A 19,143-nucleotide genomic window follows, 5' to 3' on the forward strand; every position below is an offset into this window, starting at 1 on the left:
TACGGTCGAAGAGGAGGGTCTTGAGATGAGCCTTGAAGGAGGCAAGGGAGGGGGCGAGGCGGAGGGACTGCGGGATGGAGTTCCAGAGGGTGGGGGCAGAGTGGCAGAAGGCCCACCCGCCAATGGTGAAGAACAAAAATATGCACCAAAAAGATATTGCTTCATTCTCAGCAAGTTTATTTTAATCTTAATAATTGGTTAGAACAGTACCAAGCAAAGAGATCATTTTTCTGCTCAATTTATAAGCATATGGACTTACTCATCACAAACATAATTTTTCTTGGAATTCATATTGCATTCATGTAAACAGCAATTTATTGTGAGTCAGCTCAAAACAATCTTCAGACCAAGATAATTTTGGCTAGCTAAGCTAACACTATATCCAGGTTCCTGCACCCATATTAAAAGGAAGTTAGACCTCCACATGAGGGAGAGGGGAATAGAAGGGTATGGGAGGGAGTAAGGAACAAATGGAGACTCATGTGGAGAATAAACACCAGCACGGACTGGTTGGGTCGAGTGGCCTGTGTCCGTGCTGTACAACGTTTGTAAATATTTCTATCCTGGTCACAAGCTCTGATTGTAACACATGCTGTCTCTGGCACTCTGTCCTGCCTCTCGAAGAAGCTCAAAGATACATGGCACCAAAAGCATCTTGCTAACCTAATCAGCCCACACTGGAATCTAGCTTGTTCATTCCTCAATATTTATTTTAGCTAATCGATACTGCAGGGAAGCTGGGTTTCTTACTAACACTAGACCTCGCTTGTTCGCTGGTTGGTTGAACACCATATGCAACAGTCCTGTCAAGCTGACATACCCCAAAGCTTCTCCACAACCTACAGCCAATGAAAAATCGCCTTGAGTAACAAATCCAATAATAAGTCTGGAACAATGTGAGGTCAGATTTTGCAATGGTTCAGGCCATAATCCTTGAATTAAATGGGGTCCGGAGTCAGAATCTGATTTGGTCTCCAAATTTCCAGCGGCACTTTCCACGTTTTTTGGATTCATTTTCTGTTTCTTCTTTAGCCTTTTGCATCTCTGTTTGAAGGGATCGCTGTGCTTTGGCTCCTGGGGACCACAAAAATGAGGGTCCGAGATCTGAAGTTTGAGATCCTCTTCTGAAGGAATACAAATGGTGGCATTGGTGACGGGGCTGCCTTTTTTCAGTAGAGACACTCTGATCCAGATCAGCAATCGAGGGTGAGATAAGTTGATGGACTTCACGGCGTCTTGAGTCATCTCCACATAGGCTGAACTCCTACACAGACGATGAGTCCGCTGATTTCGGCTGGATGTAGGTCGACACCAAGCAGACACCTGCCTCCGCAGCTTCCTATTCCTGCAAAACAAGCAAGTTCACTTTCAAAAGGAGCCAACTCTCAAGTGATCAAGATAAATTAATGGTTAAGTACTGAATAATAATAATCCTTGCATTTGATATAGCACTTTTTCACATCTTCTAGACGTCTCAACAACAATTTACTCAAAAGTGCTTCATAGGAGGGATGAGGGGAAAAAAGGTAGCAAAACAGCAGCCCATAATATAAGTCTTAAGGTGGGTTTTGAAGGCAGAGAGACAGGGATGGAGGGCAAAGCAAAGAGACTCCAGGATGGAGTTCCAAGCTACAGCTATATCCTTGTGCACAAAGCGTCATTAACATGGGATACAAATCCCAGACTGGCCACCGCCTTGGGATATCCTCCCGATGTAAAAGGCACTATACAAATGTATCTGTCAATCGTAAAATCAATGATAATTTTTTTTTTAAATTAAGACAAGTTTTCTTACTCCCCACGCCTCTGTTTACCTAGCAGTAAGTAGGAACCTGTTATTAGTCAATTGGTGGAACGCTTTCCGGGGATAACAATCCCTCAAAAAAACTTGTGGTCACTCAATCCACGACTGTTTGTGCACAATTGGCTGCCGCATTTTGCCCACAAAATACACGATCAATCCACTTTACAATATATTCTGTGGAACGCTTTGAAACGTCTCAACCACATGATCAGGTGCTATTACTATTAGTATTAGTATTATTGCTATTGTTGGATTATTTATGCAGATTTACTGTGCTCATAGCATGGTGGTGTGCTTCACGTTCCACTGAGGGAATGTGCAGTCTTATTGATGTTGATGTACTAAACAAGACTTGCAGGACAAACTTGTTGTTCAGAGATATCTAACCTAACCAGTTTTTAAACCAGAAACATGAAGGTTGAGGTTCTATAAGTGGAGTCCTGTAGCTCAGTGGTTAGAGCACTCGCTTTGCAAGCGAGAGACCCGAGTTCAATTTCAGGCAGAGGGCGAGTTTCCTTACTCCACACACCTAATAATAATCCCTCCAAAAAACAAAACAACAATAAATTTGTCATTTTCAATCCACAACTGTTTGTGGGACACTGCTGTGTGCAATTGGCTACTTCGCCCACAAATATACAGTCAATTCACTTTACAGCATATTCTATGAAGCGCTTTGAGACGTCTAAAAGATGTAAAAAGTGCTATATCAAATGCAAAGATTATTATTATTATTATATCAAATACAAGGATTATTAAATCATTATACAAAATAAGTCATAGGCAGACCTGATTACATAAAAGTGACCACTTTCAAGTTCTGTGTTGCTCGCAATTTGAACATTTTCACTTTCTGACTTTGATGTCACATCAGTAATGTTTTCAGAATCAATGTCCATCATCTTCGCCACCTCTGAAGGATTTTCTTCCATTGACACTTTCTCTGTCAGCTCCTCTTCCTGTTTTCCAAGAAACTCCAAGGCCTGAACTTCAAGTCCCTGTTTCTGTGGTTTGACATCGTGATCTTCGCTCCGCATTTCCCATTCCTCCACAAGCAGCTGCCAAGGGCATCGGAATGGAGCCATGGTGCCAAAGAGGACATAATTGGGCCTTTTAGCTGGTGGGTATCTGCAGAGAAAGTTGGCTATGTTACCATCAATCTACACGTGGAGTCCTGTGGCCTGTTGGTTAGAGCGCTCGCCTCGCAAGCAAGAGGACCAGGGTTCAATTCCCAAGCAGGGCGAAACGTTGGCCAACTTTCCTTACTTCATACGCCTCTGTTTACCTGATTGTTTGTCGATTGGCAAATTGCTTTTCCAGGGGTAATAATTCCTTCCAAAATATAAAAAAAACTTGCTTGGCCTGATACTACAGATAGGGAGACAACCCAAAATTAAAAATAAGCAGAGCTATCTCTATATATTATAGTAAAGCCCTGATAAATGGCTTCACTTGACACTACCACTTAAATAATCATGCTGTCGAGATCCCAGACGCATTTCTTTATGTATTTATATATCTGCCTGACTAACCACTCCAGTGAACATCACTGAGTCCTTTTACCTTGGAGCCACCACTTATCAGGAACTGTATTCAAAGGAACGTAAAAGTATAATCCCAATATTTTTTCAGCAGCTATAAAACGCTAGTCTGAACTTTAATGTCGTATTTTGAACCACCCCCTCCCACTGCAACGAACTTTCACATTCCTGTTCTCATCAATTTCACAAAGAGAATTTGAGAGTGAGACTGGGAAATAAAAATAGGAGGCACAAGTTCTCAATGGATAAGACATAACATGCCTAAGGGGGAAGCTGAAAGAGACTGAAGGATGTTAACTGATTTTTTGCTCACCATGTCAAAATCATGTAAAGCATCATAAGTCAATTGAACTCAGAAATCAATCTCAAGCTGCACAGTGCTTTGATTAGGATACACCTGGAATATTACATACAATCCTGGTTGATGTGACGGAATAAGGCCACCAAGACCTAAAGGCAGTGTGAGCCAGAATATCAAAGCTCACCCCCCCTGTGACAATAGGGATGAGCTGTGAAAAGACCATTTAACCTTGACAAAAATATATCATAGCAGGCATCTTACAGAGGTAAATAAGATGCTTTATAAGTTAGTGTTCTTAAAAAAATGATATTAAAGCTTCAAAGTAAGCCTTAAATACATATCTTAACTGCAGAAGGAACACACGGCTACCCGCTGAGTCAATTGGGGCAGCAGAATGCTTAAGAATTCAGGGTCAAACTGGAAGATTGACCCCACCCTACAAAGACAGGCCTGGGTAGTCGCATGTTGAATGTAACGGAGACTTCACACAATGTAATATGTATAAGATTCACAAATGTGACTTTAAATTGTGGAGTCCTGCAGCAAGGTTAGAGCATTGGTTAGAGCACTCTCCTCGCAAGCGAGAGGGCCCAGGTTTGATTCCCAGGCAAGGTGAAATAAAAGACAAATTTTTTTTGAATAATAATTTGGTCACTCAATCGACCACTTTGTTTGTGGGCCACTACTATGCGTAATTAACTGCTGCATTTCACCACAAAAGATAGTCAATTCACTTTACAGTATGTTCTGTGAAGCGCTTTGAGATGTCTCAGAGATGTGATAAGGTGCTATATCAAATGCAAGGATTATTATTATGATGGCAATGAAGTGTTTAAATTGCTGTATGAAATGGAGACTTTTCCGCTTGTTTACCTCTTATATTTGGCTATTTTCTCCTTCTCACATTCTTTACTGTAGTGGATGCTTGCTGGGCAGTCAGGAAAATCATCTGGGAAGTGTGGCGTTCCCTTGGACTGAGAGTGTTTGATTCCTTCCTGCAAACCTCCTACTCGGGCACCTCTGTAGATCTGATAACAAAAAAAGTCAGCAGGAAATTGTGATGAAATTCTGCCAGGGTCAAAATGTTCCAACAAAATTGAAGTACAGTACATTCAGTTCTCTCGCTTATAAAATGCAATTTTAAACATCCTTTAACAATAGTAATAAAATATTTCTTGCAAATTATTTCCATTTAACAATGTAACAAAATTACACATTAGAGCGAAGCTTTAAAAGGAGTTTGTCCTAATCATAGTTTGCGTAAACATTAAACGCAGTTTGGTTGGTTGTAGAATTTAACAGCAATGGAATGCATTCCTCTAGAATGTAGAACAGTAAAAAAAACATTCACATCATTATTTGCAATCAATGACCATCTGTAAATTACTATGTGATTCAACTAGAATTGTGAATTCATTAAGAGATTGAGACTAGATGGATGAAAACATGTAGATTTTTAAGTTAGACCGTACTGCATATATTAATAGTTTACCAAAGGAATCCAGAAGGCCATCCCCCATCCTTTGGGAATCAAGATATCCCAACCGCTGCCCCAGCCTGGGAGCTCATCTCCAGCAAGCTTCCCTGGCTGCTGCACTAAGAGGAGAGGAATCTTGGATTCTTGTGGTCCCAGATCCAGCTGAGTTCCAGGCACCAGGAGTTTGCTTCGCAACCGGTTCAGCTCCTGGAATGCAACGTACAAAATGTTATCGGCAATACTCATCAGCCAGGCTCACTCAGTGGCACTCTTGCCTTTGAGTCAGAAGGTCATAGTTTCAAACCTATGCAATGCCCAAGTCTAAGCAAATGCATATTCTTCAAGGAGAGGGATTGGGAAGGAGGAGAAAATTCCAGAAAAACATTTCTAATACAATTGCTTTAGTTTATTTTTACCTGTTCAGAGATTTTAGTTTGAGTAACACCACTGCGGATATCGTGGTCCCAGAGGAGACTCTGAGCACATTCTGGACCAACTCCTTTCAAACACAGTTCCCTTATTTGTTCCACAGCTGTAACGTAAGAGAAGCATATTACACAAGAAATATGCACCAATTATAATGCAGGATATTTAAGCTGCTCCTAAAACTCTTGTACTTGTACCAATATACTGTACTACAAGATCCTCACTCTCTCAAATCTCTTCACGCACCTCCCTACCTGGCACCTCTCTATCTCTCCGATCTGTTCACCCTCACTTCTCTACCCACCACCTCTGCTCAGCTGGCTTGGGTCTTCCGTACATCCCTTGTTACCTCCGCTCCACAAATGGTGGCTGTGCTATCAGCTATGCCCCAAATCGTTGCAACTCCTTCACTCCGCCTTGCCCCCTTTGCCCATCTTCATATCATACTTGAAGACTTTCCCCATTGACTGGGCCTTCGGTCACCTCCACTCCTTTTCCAACTCAGTGTCAAGCCACGCCACTATTAAGCGCTCCAAGAAGCTACCCATGTAAAGGATACTATATAAATGCAAGTTGTTGTTGTTGATGATGAGTGACAAAAAACTATAATAAATAGGTCGCCAGAGCATCATCTTCATAGTAACACTCCTTCCTAAACAACAACAAATGATATTTATATTGTGCTTTTCACGCAGGAAGAATGTCCCAATGCGACCAATGCAAATATAAGTAGCATTTCTCCCTGGATTGCAAATCTGAATTCTAATAAAGCAACATACCATTTCCTAACAGCTGCTTTGATCAAATCCACCTGTTTGGGATTTTACAATTCTTTATTCAAACCAGTCAGGCAATTTATTCCCCAATACCTTGATTTTTTTAAAAGAAAAAAGGAAAATAGATTTTTAAGCCATTAAATGCTGTAATTGAAAGCAATAAGAGAATGAGTGGAGGCAGTTTTTCAGTTTGAAAGAAACTATGAATTTGTCCAAATTATTTCAATGTGATTGCAGTTTTTTTTAATATAAATAATTTTCAGCAAAAATCAAATCCAGACATTGGTTCAACTCTCTGAAGCAAAACGTGATTCAATTCAAGTCGAAAGTCTGGATGTTGTGCGGCTTCATTCAGTGAAACTGAGTCCTAAAATGTGAAATACATTATTAATAATTGCACAATAGGTTAATTTTCACACAATTGACAATAATTTGCTAAAGCTAACAGAAGGTTAGTGGAGTTTTTCTTACTCTCATATTTTAACAAAAGTTGATCTTTCAACCCATTTACATTTTATTTTTTTCTTTGATATTTTTATTTATACAGCATGCCTCAAGGGATTTTAAGGGGTCTTACCTTGAGAGCTTACTGCTACAGAAAGTTTGAAAAACTAACTTGAATGTATCTGAAGTTGATGAACTTTGGGTTAATGACTGCAGTAAACTTCTGATAACTTGACCCTAGTTTAACTTGTCAATATCACTTAAGTCATCATGTTATCAATATCTTGGCTGCATTTGTTTATGTATTTATACATATGCCTAACTCAACATTCTGGATAGCTCATTACTAAGTCCTTTTCCCTTGGAGTGACGAGTTATCAGGAGTTTACTGTATATGAAACTCTCACTCTGGGTTTTGATACGCTTAAGTGTTGTGCTGGATTTCTACGTGTGTCAGCTGACCCCCAAAAAGCATAAAAAAGCATGTTTTCACTGAATACCAGTTTTGCTCACTACAGATATGCTCACATGAAAAGGTTCCTATTTCACTTTCCAATCAGAACCAGTTTTCTATGTGGAAAAATAACAGAAAAAGCCTCCAATGTCTTGAATTTGGGGTTCATCTTTGGGCACTTTGCTGGCTTTTAATATAAATGTTTTGTACAGTAATTTTTATTGAGCTAAAGGACTTATGGGAAGGCTAAAATACCATAATTAGAATACTAGTTGATGTGGCAATATATTTCTGCCCTGCCTGAAAATTAGTGCTTGGTATTAAACAGAGCATTAGCTACAAGCAATAAGCTGAGACACATGAACATTTCTACTATCTGTTTAGAGCTATACAACAAGACAATCTCCATAAAGCTAACACCTGCTTTGTTGCAAATATCATTGAGCACCAGTTGGCCTCGCCAGGATTCAAACCTGGATCATCTGCATGTATAAGCAGAGGCTCTCACTGAGCACAAGACCATATTGTGCCTGAATATTTGCTTTTAGTAAAATCTGTATGACATAAATCAACTACAGCTCTAAACAGAAATAGCAGAATAACCGTTCACATAATCTAATACAGCGCTGTAATGCACTTCAGCAATGCTGCCTATGCTGGAAATATATTTTGTCATGAAATCAGCCATTAAAAACATGGTTTTCCATCGCTACCAGCTCTGCTATATCACCCTTCAACCTATCAATGTCACAACAGCCTGTATAATGAGTACAATATCTAAAATATGCTGTGTATGGCTGTGGTGTGGAAGGTTAGGAAAGGAGAGATAAAAGAGTATACAATTGGTTGCAAGCAGACACACTAGGTCTATGAATTTAAAGCATTATTAGTGCCACTATAACTGGCTCATGAGCAAGACTTGCCTCAACTTTTGCTGCTCAACATACAAGACCTATATACAACTGGTATATTATGCAATTTAAAAAACATATATTGCCTCCCCTACACTCTCCCTTCTGAAGGAACTGACTTATATTTGACGTATCAATCATCAGGCACAGAGTCATCTTCCACATATTATAAAGTGACCTGTCTTCATGTATAAGGTACATGGAAAGCACCCAAGGACAATACAACCATGTAATTCTCAACCAACAGCGAGAAATACTTGCCTCTGGCAGGAGCCACTGAGGCCACCAGATGGCAATGTGGAGAACTATATGCAGTGTTATACTGAACCTGTTCAATTCTGTGCCACATTGCAATGCCCTATTTATCTTCTAGACCACTTCATATCCTTCAAAGGGAACATGCGAGCGGCAGAGTTCTGAATGAGCTGAATCTTTTGAATGATGGAGCTGGGGAGACCGGCGACGAGTGCGTTGGAGTAATCCAAGCGGGAGATGACAAAATACATGCACGAGGGTTTCGGCTGCATTTGAGGTAAGGTACGGTCAGAGGTGGGCAATGTGGCAGACGTGGAAGAAGGGGGTCTTGGTCAGGGAACAGATGTGGGGGAGGAAGGACAGCTGGGTGTCGAACCTGACGTGTAGATTGCACACAGGTTTGTGAGTCTGAGGGAGAGCCCAGGGAGGTTGAGGAGTTTAGATCCACAGGAGTGAAGATGTGGATGGGAGCCAAGGAGTATGGCTTCCGTTTTGTCCATTCAGCTGCAGGAAGTTTACACTCATCCAGGCCTTGATGTCTGCCAGAAAAGCTGATAGAACATCAGCGGACCTGGAGTTGGTACTGAAGGAGGGAAAGTAGATTTGTGTGTCATCCTCATACGTGTGGAAGTTTACCCTGTGTCTGGGGATGACATCGTCCAGAGGGAGCATATAGATTAGGAAAAGTAGAGGGCCAAGGATGGAGCCCTGGGGTACCCTGCAGGTGACTGAGTGAGAGCGGAAAGAGAAACCATTTGCTGAGATGAAATGGAGGCGTATATTACAAATAATATAAAAATTAATTTTAAAAAAGGGAATATTTTACCCACAAAAATACAATTAATTCCTTTACGGTATATCCTTTGAGACGTTTCAAAGGCGTGATAAGGTTCTACATCAAATGCAAGGATTATTATTATTAATACTACAATTATTAATACGCATTTTGTTTAGAAATAATTGCTAAATAATGTACTCAGGATTACTGTGATTTTGAACAGGGGAAGACAGCAAATATTGAAATTCTAACATGATCTGTTGAAATATTTCTACATTCCTGAAGCGGAGGGTGCTCGGGACTAGCAGGAGGCTGGTGCCACTCGAGCGGAGGTGCTGGATGGTGGACAAGGGAGTGAGGAGGCTGGAGAGGTAGGGAGGTACCAGGGAGTGAATAGAACAAGTTACCATCGGTTCAAAGCACCAGAATCTTTCATATTACAGCTCAAGACTAGACGATGAGGGAAATACTACCTTCAGACTGTGAAGGATCTGGTCTGGCTGTAGTTTTGTTTTGAGGCAACTTTAGACGAGGATCACCTACTGTAAGCCCAAGCACAGTGCCTGCTGGGATTTCTGCTGGTGAACTAATACCTTGAAAATAAAAAAAATTGAAGGTTAGCACCTAGATACATTTTTATAGTTTAGCACATTTCACTGCTATTCACCTATACAGTAGTAATGGAAAAGGTAATCCATCAGTAAGTCAAAATCAGTCAGCGGATAAGAATCATACCTGGACACACAGTTGAAACTTCATTTTAATATCTCATCTGATGGATGGAACCTCCAATATGCAGCACCGCACTAGATGAGTTACCAGACCCAATGTTGGGCTTCAAACCTGCAACCTTCTGACTCACCAAGGCGAGAGTGCTACCAACTGAGGCAGTGTGACACATATTAAACTGCAGCCCAACAACTCGAACATTGTGTGTTTAGTTCAGATTCCAACTCATTTATTTTAAGATGTTAATATAATAACAAATAAATAATAATCCTTCCATTTAATATAGCGCCTTATCACGTCTTCGAGACTCCTCAAAGCGCTTCACAGAATATACTGTAAAGTGAATTGACCATATATTTGGGGGGTCAAATATTAGTGCAAGGAAGGACATAGACCATTGAAAAGCCAAGTGGAATTATATTTCACAATAAATAATGCAAATTCACAGACTCGGTATTGATTCTGAATCAGGTGGATGAAATTTTAAACATTTACTTCTGTCCGGTTGTTAGTGACTTGGAGGATCATTTTCTGGGGGTAATAATCCCTCAAAAAAAATGTAGTGACTCAATCCACGATTCTTTGTGGGACACTGCTGTGAACAAATGACTGCCACCTTTACCCATAAAATACAATCAATTCTCTTTACAATATATTCTTTGAAGCGCTTTCAGATGTCTCATTCACATGATAAGGCGCTATATCAAATGCAAGGATTATTATCCAGATTTATATTGCTTAGCACCTACCAGGCAGTAATGGAAGAATAGCTCCCTGACGACCATGAAGAGCTACATTTTCAGGGTTCCTGCAATACTCCGACCAGTACTTTGCCCTAATTTCTTCTGTTTCTTCAGATGCCTAGTTAGATTTAAGAAGAAATGTATACATATGAGTGAACAAAAGGGAAATGTTTCTTTTTGCTAGTAATATAACTGCATGTATAAATTCTAACAATGTGTCCGTACGTCACAAAACAAAACGACTCAAAGCAAAGACTCACATTTGCAACAGCGGCGGCTTGTAATGCTTCAAATAACACACAGTGGGACAGAGGGCCAATCAGACGATACCTTAATATTTCCATCGTTAGATCCCTAAAGTAAAGACCCCGCAGTTTGGAATTAAAATACAGTAGTTGTGCATAATAATTTGTTTATCCACCAAAATATTTCTTTTTAAAGTTAAATTTTTACTCACTGTATTACAATGCCAGTAGTTAATGATCTCCAAGAGACTGGTTTCGATGGATCTCTCGTTCCGTCACCTAAAATTATTTTCTCAGGCACAGCTCCATCTCCAGCTTTATCTTCACGTTTTCTTTTCAAGCCAACTATCTCTGGATCCTTTGCTGCTACCTCTACTTCAGCTTTACGTTCACTAGAAACTGGTTCAGGCACAGGGATATCCAAACACTGACAGGCCAATTGAAGTTCGGTTAATACATCCTGAAAGAAAAAAAGAACACGACTATAAATATTACTGTCAATTGTCCGCAGTTATACTCAGGTACAAATGTAGCTGGCTAGTGAGGCACTGATCATCATGCAAGGCGTTTCATATACAGCACAAGTCTTTATGTGGTTGACAAGTATAATGTTGAGCACTGAGCAGGTAAGATTTGAGCAGGATGTTAACCAAACACAAGGCCCAAATGAAATAATTTTCAGAGGATTTTGAGAGAGGAAGCAAAGAAAGGTGAATTGATGTGTTTTACAAGATTATGGAAAAGCACACAATTGAATAGGAAAAGTAGTAAATGGCGACGAGGATAGAAGACTGCAAGTGGACATAGACAGACTGGTGAAATGGGCAGACACATGGCAGATAAAATTTAATGCGGAGACTGGTTTCGATGCTAAATGACCAATATTGAAAACTGAAAATACTGTTGCCCAGTAGATGAAGTCAATCAAATTTACAATAAAGATTAAAAATACAATGCAAATTTGTACTTGTTATTACACTGCATGTGGGTATGTTTTGTATCTGTATACTTGTGGGTTTAGAGGAATCAGGCTAAATTAGATGTTCCACTCATTATTGCAATAATAATTCAATTGTTGTGTTTCTATGAGCTTTTTTTGTAATTTGCTGTCATTTGTTAAAATCATCCTGTTAATAAACAATACAAAGTCCAAGCTGAGCATGCGTTGTGTAAAGTAAAAGCCAGTTACCATTTTAAGGGCTGGATGAGTCCAGATCCAGAGCTGTCGGTTTCCAGATTGGCCTTCACACTGTGTGACAGGTCTCCATAGGAATGTGATTGGACCCAATGGCTGTTTTGGATACTGGTTTGCTTTGTAAAGGACCAATGAACCTTGACATTTCCCAGATAGGCAAGCCACAGCGGCAAACGTTGTACCTGCAATAACATAATAGTTCTTGCATTTAGCATAGCGCCTTTTTACAGTTTACGGAATATACTGTAAAGTGGTGTGACTGTATGGATTTGTGGGCAGTTCCACAGAAATCGACAGCTCATCACTCTTTAACGGCAATAAATTTGCCACAAACATATTTTAAGTACAACGGAGAACTAGACACAAAGTCTTGGCTATTTCACCATTTTCAAAAACAATTGATGAGCATATGCCTTTATTACTATTATAAGAACATTTTAAAAACAGATTATTAAGGCAAAAACATTGATATTTAAATGAGAACCAGAAATGTACTCATCACAAAAGAATACACTTATACCCTGGCTAGTCGGACTAATTGGGGGGAGATCCAGTCCGACGAGCTGGAATTTGAATGAAATAGTAATACTGTACTTACATTTGATATTGTACCTTTTATGGTAAGACATCTCAAAGGATTTACTGTGAAGTGCGATGATTGTGCATTTTGTAGGAAAACATAACAACCACAAATGGCCATGAAGTGAATATCCAATGTTATCTGTTGGTTAGTTGGCTAAGACACGGGGAGAAACTCGCTTCTCTTTTCAAACAGTGCCATCAATAGGGATCTTCACTGTCCATCTGAACAGGCAGCCAGGACTTAGGTTTAAAGTATTATACGAAAGATAAGTGCTTTGGGACACTACCCAGAGTGAAGGGTTCTAATATAAATGCAAATTGTTGTTGTTGACAGCACTTCCAACAATGTAGCACCTCCTCAGCACTACACTGGAGTGGTAGCCTAGACTATGAGCTCAAGTCCCAGACCTGGTCCTTGAACCCACAACCTTCTCACTCAGAGGCGATAGTAGTACCAACTGAGCCAGGCTGATATGTGACCCTAAGTCAAGTTTTGGATTGAGTATTTGATGGTGGGTAATAGAAATTCATACAGAAACTATATTAATTCATGGTTATTAGAAAATTCTTTACATATGCCATCAGAGTTCTAATCATACGACATTACCCTGATTTATATAATTATTTCTCTCAATATGACAAACCAAATAAACCTTTCCGAAGGGAAGTGAGAAAAGAAACCCAACAAGAAAAATTTCAAGATGTTGTATTTTTATAGCTTACAGAAGTAGACACTTTATAGCTTTTTTTTAATATAGCTTTTTAGGGTTTACTGAAAATTAGACACGGTTCTTGATTTTCTTTTAATAATAACAAACCTGCTTCTCTGCTAGTCAAAAGCATAAGTGCCTTCAGGAGTTCAGCCTCTGTCCCCATCAGCTCCAAACAGCAGTAGTAAGACAAATCCTAAGAATGAAACGCACAAAAATACTTTTAAGATTACAATGAAAATAATGCATTCCAAATTACAATAACAATTGAAAACTAAGTCGATCAGATTTCTGTTTAAATTATTTCCTAGAGCAACGACTTTCATGTTGCTAAGATTAAGTGTACAGAGATTGCATAAAAAGACTAAAACAATACTGAACAAGAATTGCTAAATTATTTACCAGAACAATGTTTTTTTTTACAAAGCTTAGTGTTTGACAATGTACTGGTAAAAAAAAATAGCCCTCTGTTTGCCTTGTGATTATGAACAGAATTCTTTTCAGTGGGTTTGATTATACTATCTGACAAATTTTGAAATAAGGGTTAATAATTTGAGTGAGTCTCAGACAACCAAATAGAATGGAGAAAATGACAGGAAACAAGTTGCAAATGCAGTTTGTCGTATGTATATAAATTTAAAGATTGAGCTGAACAAGGCTGTTCTTCATAAACCCATCACAAAATGGTGTGTTCATGTATTGAGTTCACTGTAAACACCATCTATAATAATGCTTCCAAATTTAAAACCACCTACACTAATTGTTCCAAATTTAAAAAGCTGTAGGAGCTTAAAACACCCACTGCTACCTGTTATTCCAGGACAAAATAATTGCACTTTGAGTCCATTGTGCTGATACAACACAACTGTTAGATATATCCCATTAGTACAAGGAAGCAAAAAAGTAATACTTCATAGTGCACAATATTTGAATTATCAAAACTATTCAGTGAAGAGGCTGAACAGTTGTAAATCACATACTGTCAGAAACTAGTACAACAGTGGAGGGAACCTTTGCTTTGATGTAATCCTTCTCCTCACCTGTGAAAAGTTTTGGAGGGGGAAGGGGTGGATAATAATAATAATAAATAATAATATGTTGAAATCCAGGAAGTAGGGGAAAGTTAAAGAATTTTATAAAGTAACAGATATGTGTGGATATGTGTGGAGTCCTGTAGCTCAGTGATTAGAGCACTCGCCTTGCAAGCGAGACACCTGGGTTCAATCCCAGGCAGGGCGAAACTTTGGGCAAGTTTCCTTATTCCAAAACTTAATATCTCCAAAAACAAAAAACAATAATAAATTGGTCATTTTCAATCCACGACTGTTTGTGGGACACTGCTGTGCGCAATTGGCTGTCGCTTTTCGCCCACAAATATAGGGTCAATTCACTTTACAGCATATTCTGTGAAGCGCTTTGAGACGTCTAGAAGACGTGAAAAGTGCTATACCAAATGCAAGGATTTATTATTAGATGTGGAATGAAGGCAACTAAAGATATATATATATTGAAAACACATATATATATTTTTCAACACCCAAATGCAGATGCACCACACCCTCAAACCTTCATTTATTCCTTAAGCGATGCAACCCTGTTCTGTTTTAGGGAATGTAGTCTATGCTTACCTGCAGAAGGCACTGTTTTATCATAGCACGGTAACAAGCTCTGTAACTTTTAGCAGTCGGTTTATCGCCTAGACAGTATCCCCATTTCTTCACCACATGGAATCTTTTTGCATGCCATATGTGAGTCTCTAGCCAAATGTTCTTTCTTTGCCTTCGGTTAAATTCCTGCATTAAGTTGGCATGTCTCCGGCGAGCCTTGCGAGATTTGCTTTTTGATTGTTCCTTTCTCAGATGAGCAACCTTTTCGACCTGCAGAAAAATAAGTTTGCTCACTCAGGTGTTCAGCCAAGGCTTTTTCCAAAAACATTTTTCAACTTTTTTGTTATGTTCTCTATTCTATCCTCAACTAAAATCATTTATTTAGCATATTTCATGTAAAAGAAATGTCTCAAAGCACTTTACAGAATGAATTAATTATAAATGAGGTTAATGTTATTTAGAACACAGCTAATTTCCAACAGCAATGTCTGCCAAAGAACAAAATGGAAGATAATTGTTTGGGACAACTTGCCACTACAATCCTAATGTGTTTTACTTCTATATCAGCCATTAACAAATTCTCTGAAACTAAAAGTGGCAGCAACTTGGTCTCAACTGAAGGGCAGCACCTCCAACAATACAGCATTCCCCCCTAGTATTGCATTGAAGTGTCAGTTTAAACTATGATCTGCCACGCCAAGGCCTAGATTTCCCACTCAGCTCTTGTTAACCCTGCAAATCAAAGCCTATAACAGAGTGAGTGATTCTAGCTTGACAAGCAGTAGGAAGGCTGCCAAGCATTTCTCTCAAAATTGCATGCTAATTTAGCTGAATAAACTCCAGAAGTATCCCAGCACACATAGTATCCCCTAGTATTTCCCTTTGCCACCCTGCACCTAATACTCTCTGGAATTACACAAGGTGGATACATCTCTCCAGGAAGAGTGTGGCATTCTAATCCAGAAACAAGGACATTTCTATAAATAGGTTACATACATATGTAGAACTCGAGTCTGGGCTGAATACTCTTACGTTTGGTATTGGGATTCCACATATGTCAGACACCCAGTTGATCAAAAAAAACGATCATTTTATTTCCAACAGCTTTACCTCCTTCTTGGCAAATTCTCGAAGCCTTCGTGGGAGACGTTTGATCTTTTGACTCATGGCTCTTCTCCGCATCTGCGATGGCAGGGACTGCAGAAACTGAGAACTGGAGGATTTGTGAGCGACTGCTTTTAACATGACACTGATTTCTGCAGCACGGGCATAAGCAAATCCTGTCGCTGTAATTTAAAATTGTAAACGTTAAGAAATGAAGTTGGACTTATACTTACCAGCAAAATATTTTTAAAATTATTCTTTCGAAATATTTTTCAATTTTCTACCTTGCTTTCCTGCTATCAACTTTCTGTCTTTGCACTCTTTTTTAACTGGGCAATACTTTGGGTGATAATACCATTTTTTTAAATTACCTCATCAAATCATCCCTTAATCGTATCTGCTCTTAAAGGAAAAAAAGTTTACCCAGCCTCATATTGTCAATCAAGTCTCTATGGGAGAGGGATGACATTTTCTCTTATATTTTCTAGTTTTTCATCAACAATATTACTTTGCCTGTGCAGAACTGCATGAACACAAAAGGAGTGTTCCCATTAAAATGTTTTTCACACCACCTGAATTTTACAGGAAGTGAGAAAAATTCAAAGGAAAGAAAGCAATGAAATGTTATGCACATTACCGAATGCAACATCAAAAGAGGAACATAAATGTTGTATTTATTCTCTAGCATTACTGTTCTACAAGCGCTCTGTGTTCTGCTGATATATTGCATACTGGTAACGCTCAAGTTTCAAGGATGAAATTCTGATTTACCCTGTATTCAGGAGGTTGTAAACATTTCAAAAATGCTTTACCTAAATTAAGATTGCAACTACGTCAAATCATCATAGAAGAATATTCTTACAGAGAGGATGTTTATTAAAATATATTTTGCACACAAATGACTTGAAAAGTAGTTTGGAGATAAGTATATTTGAGCATCTTAGAATGAAGTCAGCAAAACAGTTGTAAAAGCCTGGCAAAAACTTTCACAGTTCATTGCAGCTGTACAGAAAGGATATTTGGTAGATATCTCTCACTGGAAACAAAACTAAATAAAATAATCATTGCATTTGATACAGTGCTTTTCATGTCAGAATGACATCTCAAAATGCTTCACACTGTTTACTGTGAAGTGTAGTGACTGTATATTTTGAGGGTAAACACAGCAACAAATTTGAGCATATTATTAAGCTCTGTGTGGAGTAAGGAAACTTGCCCAAGGTTTCGCCCTCTGCCTGGAATTGAACTCAGGTCTCTCACTTGCAAAGCGAGTGCTCTAACCACTGAGCTACAGGACTCCACAATCACGTTTTCAAGACATCTCAAAGCGCTTCACAGAATATATTGTAAAGTGAATTGACTGTATATTTTGTGGGCGAAACGTGGATTTATTATTAGATGTGGAATGAAGGCAACTAAAGATATATATATATTGAAAACACATATATATATTTTTCAACACCCAAATGCAGATGCACCACACCCTCAAACCTTCATTTATTCCTTAAGCGATGCAACCAATAAAACTGGTCACTTACTCCATGGCTGTTTGTGGGACATTGCTGTGCACAACTGGCTGCCACGTTTCACCCTCAAAATAAACAGTCACTGCACTTTACTGTACATCCTGTGAAGCACTTTGAGACGTCCTTCGGAAGTGAAAAGGAGCAATAACAAATGCAAAGATTATGACCCCCTCCCCGACAAAGTAGTGCTCCCCTAGCAGTTGAACATCGCCAACGAGGTAAGCCACTGAGACAGAACGTCATCTGTTTCATTGACAAAAACAAATGACTTGGATGTCACCGTATAGCAGTGATAACTCTACCATCATTTATAGACCGTAGCGATGAGTGTATTTATAATAATAATAAAATCTTTGCAAAGCATTTCACAGAATAGACTAAAATGAATTGACTGTATATTTTGTGGACGAAACGCGGCAGCCAATTGCGCACAGCAGTGTCCCATAAACAGATGTAGATTGAGTGACTGATTTGTTTTAAGTTAAAAAAAATTAAATTACCATGAGGCAAAGTAACACTGATCTTTTGGATACATTTGCCATGCAACATGGAGCTTGAACCCACAACCTTCCTGACTCCGAGGGGAAGAGTTCTCCCAACTGAGCCAGGCTGAAACCCAGATTATAAAAATACTGAACTGTTTAAAGACACATTAAAGCACAGAAACACCTGGGCCCATCTGAATAATTGACTGAACTTTCACATTTGTTGCCAGGGCGGTCGAGTGGAGATCGAAGCGGTGGCTGTTCTGGGACCTATTGTTGATAGCCCCATGGACAATAAGCTATAAATTGGTGTTGGACGCTGTTGGTGATGATGAGAAGCCAGTGACTAAGATTACACTACACCATTGTTGGTTTTACTTTCCTCTATCTTCTAAGTGACGATTAATTATTTTGAATTCAAAAACTGCGATTCCAGATCAATTAGGAGATAGAATCATCATTGTCCTCTGCTGGATTGATTGCTTCCTCGGTCTACTGTAACAAGAGCCATTGTTGTCAGTGTGTAACTGCCTGTGCCATGCACCTCACAATAAAAGTTTTTTTTCCAAATACAACTGATGTTCAGATACAAGGGTATTGAGGCATTGGAGAGAGTAGAGAACATCCAGGTGGCTGACGTGTCACAAGATGTCCTGTGAAGGTCCTCCCACCACACTGAAGGCAGGTGTACATCAAACATTGATGAGGAGACTTACTTGCGAATTAGCACTTGAGTGTTTGAACAGAGAACAACAACAACAAGATTCCATTTATAGAGCGCCTTTCACGTCGGGAGGACGTCCCAAGGCGCTGTTCAGTTGGGTCAGGACCCGAGCAGGGGGGAAATGGTCAGGGGGAGGGAAGGGAGGGAGCGAGGAGGGGGAAATGGTCAGGGGGGGGAAGGGAGGGAGCGAAGAGGGGGTAGAGAGTCGAGAGGGGAGCTGAAGGCACGGTTGAAGAGAAAGGTCTTGAGACCGGCCTTGAAGGAGGAAAGGGAGGAAGCAGTGAAGGCATTGGGGGATGGAGTCCAGAGCTTAGTGCTGAAAGCCC

The 19,143-nt window shown here is 39.5% G+C and overlaps 2 protein-coding genes across 2 annotated transcripts; one reads left to right on the plus strand and one right to left on the minus strand.

Annotated features, from left to right (window-relative positions):
• Window positions 1-156: 156 nt before the first annotated feature.
• pop1 (POP1 homolog, ribonuclease P/MRP subunit) lies at window positions 157-16,271 on the minus strand (the record flags this gene model as incomplete). The annotated part of the gene is made up of 13 exons (XM_042332027.1): window positions 157-1,345; window positions 2,594-2,932; window positions 4,520-4,674; window positions 5,139-5,330; window positions 5,540-5,655; window positions 9,641-9,760; window positions 10,646-10,757; window positions 10,900-10,993; window positions 11,097-11,344; window positions 12,074-12,261; window positions 13,480-13,567; window positions 15,000-15,248; window positions 16,089-16,271. Coding segments are annotated over 13 exons (2,736 nt in total), but the record flags the coding sequence as incomplete, so codon positions are not given.
• Window positions 16,272-18,316: 2,045 nt separating this feature from the next.
• On the plus strand, window positions 18,317-18,660 carry rida (reactive intermediate imine deaminase A homolog; the record flags this gene model as incomplete). The annotated part of the gene is given in 2 exon segments (NM_001292730.1): window positions 18,317-18,321; window positions 18,323-18,660. Coding segments are annotated over 2 exon segments (81 nt in total), but the record flags the coding sequence as incomplete, so codon positions are not given.
• Between the last annotated feature and the right edge of the window lie 483 nt (window positions 18,661-19,143).

Source organism: Callorhinchus milii, unplaced genomic scaffold, assembly GCF_018977255.1.
Source record: "Callorhinchus milii isolate IMCB2004 unplaced genomic scaffold, IMCB_Cmil_1.0 Scaffold2, whole genome shotgun sequence".
Taxonomy (NCBI): domain Eukaryota; kingdom Metazoa; phylum Chordata; class Chondrichthyes; order Chimaeriformes; family Callorhinchidae; genus Callorhinchus; species Callorhinchus milii.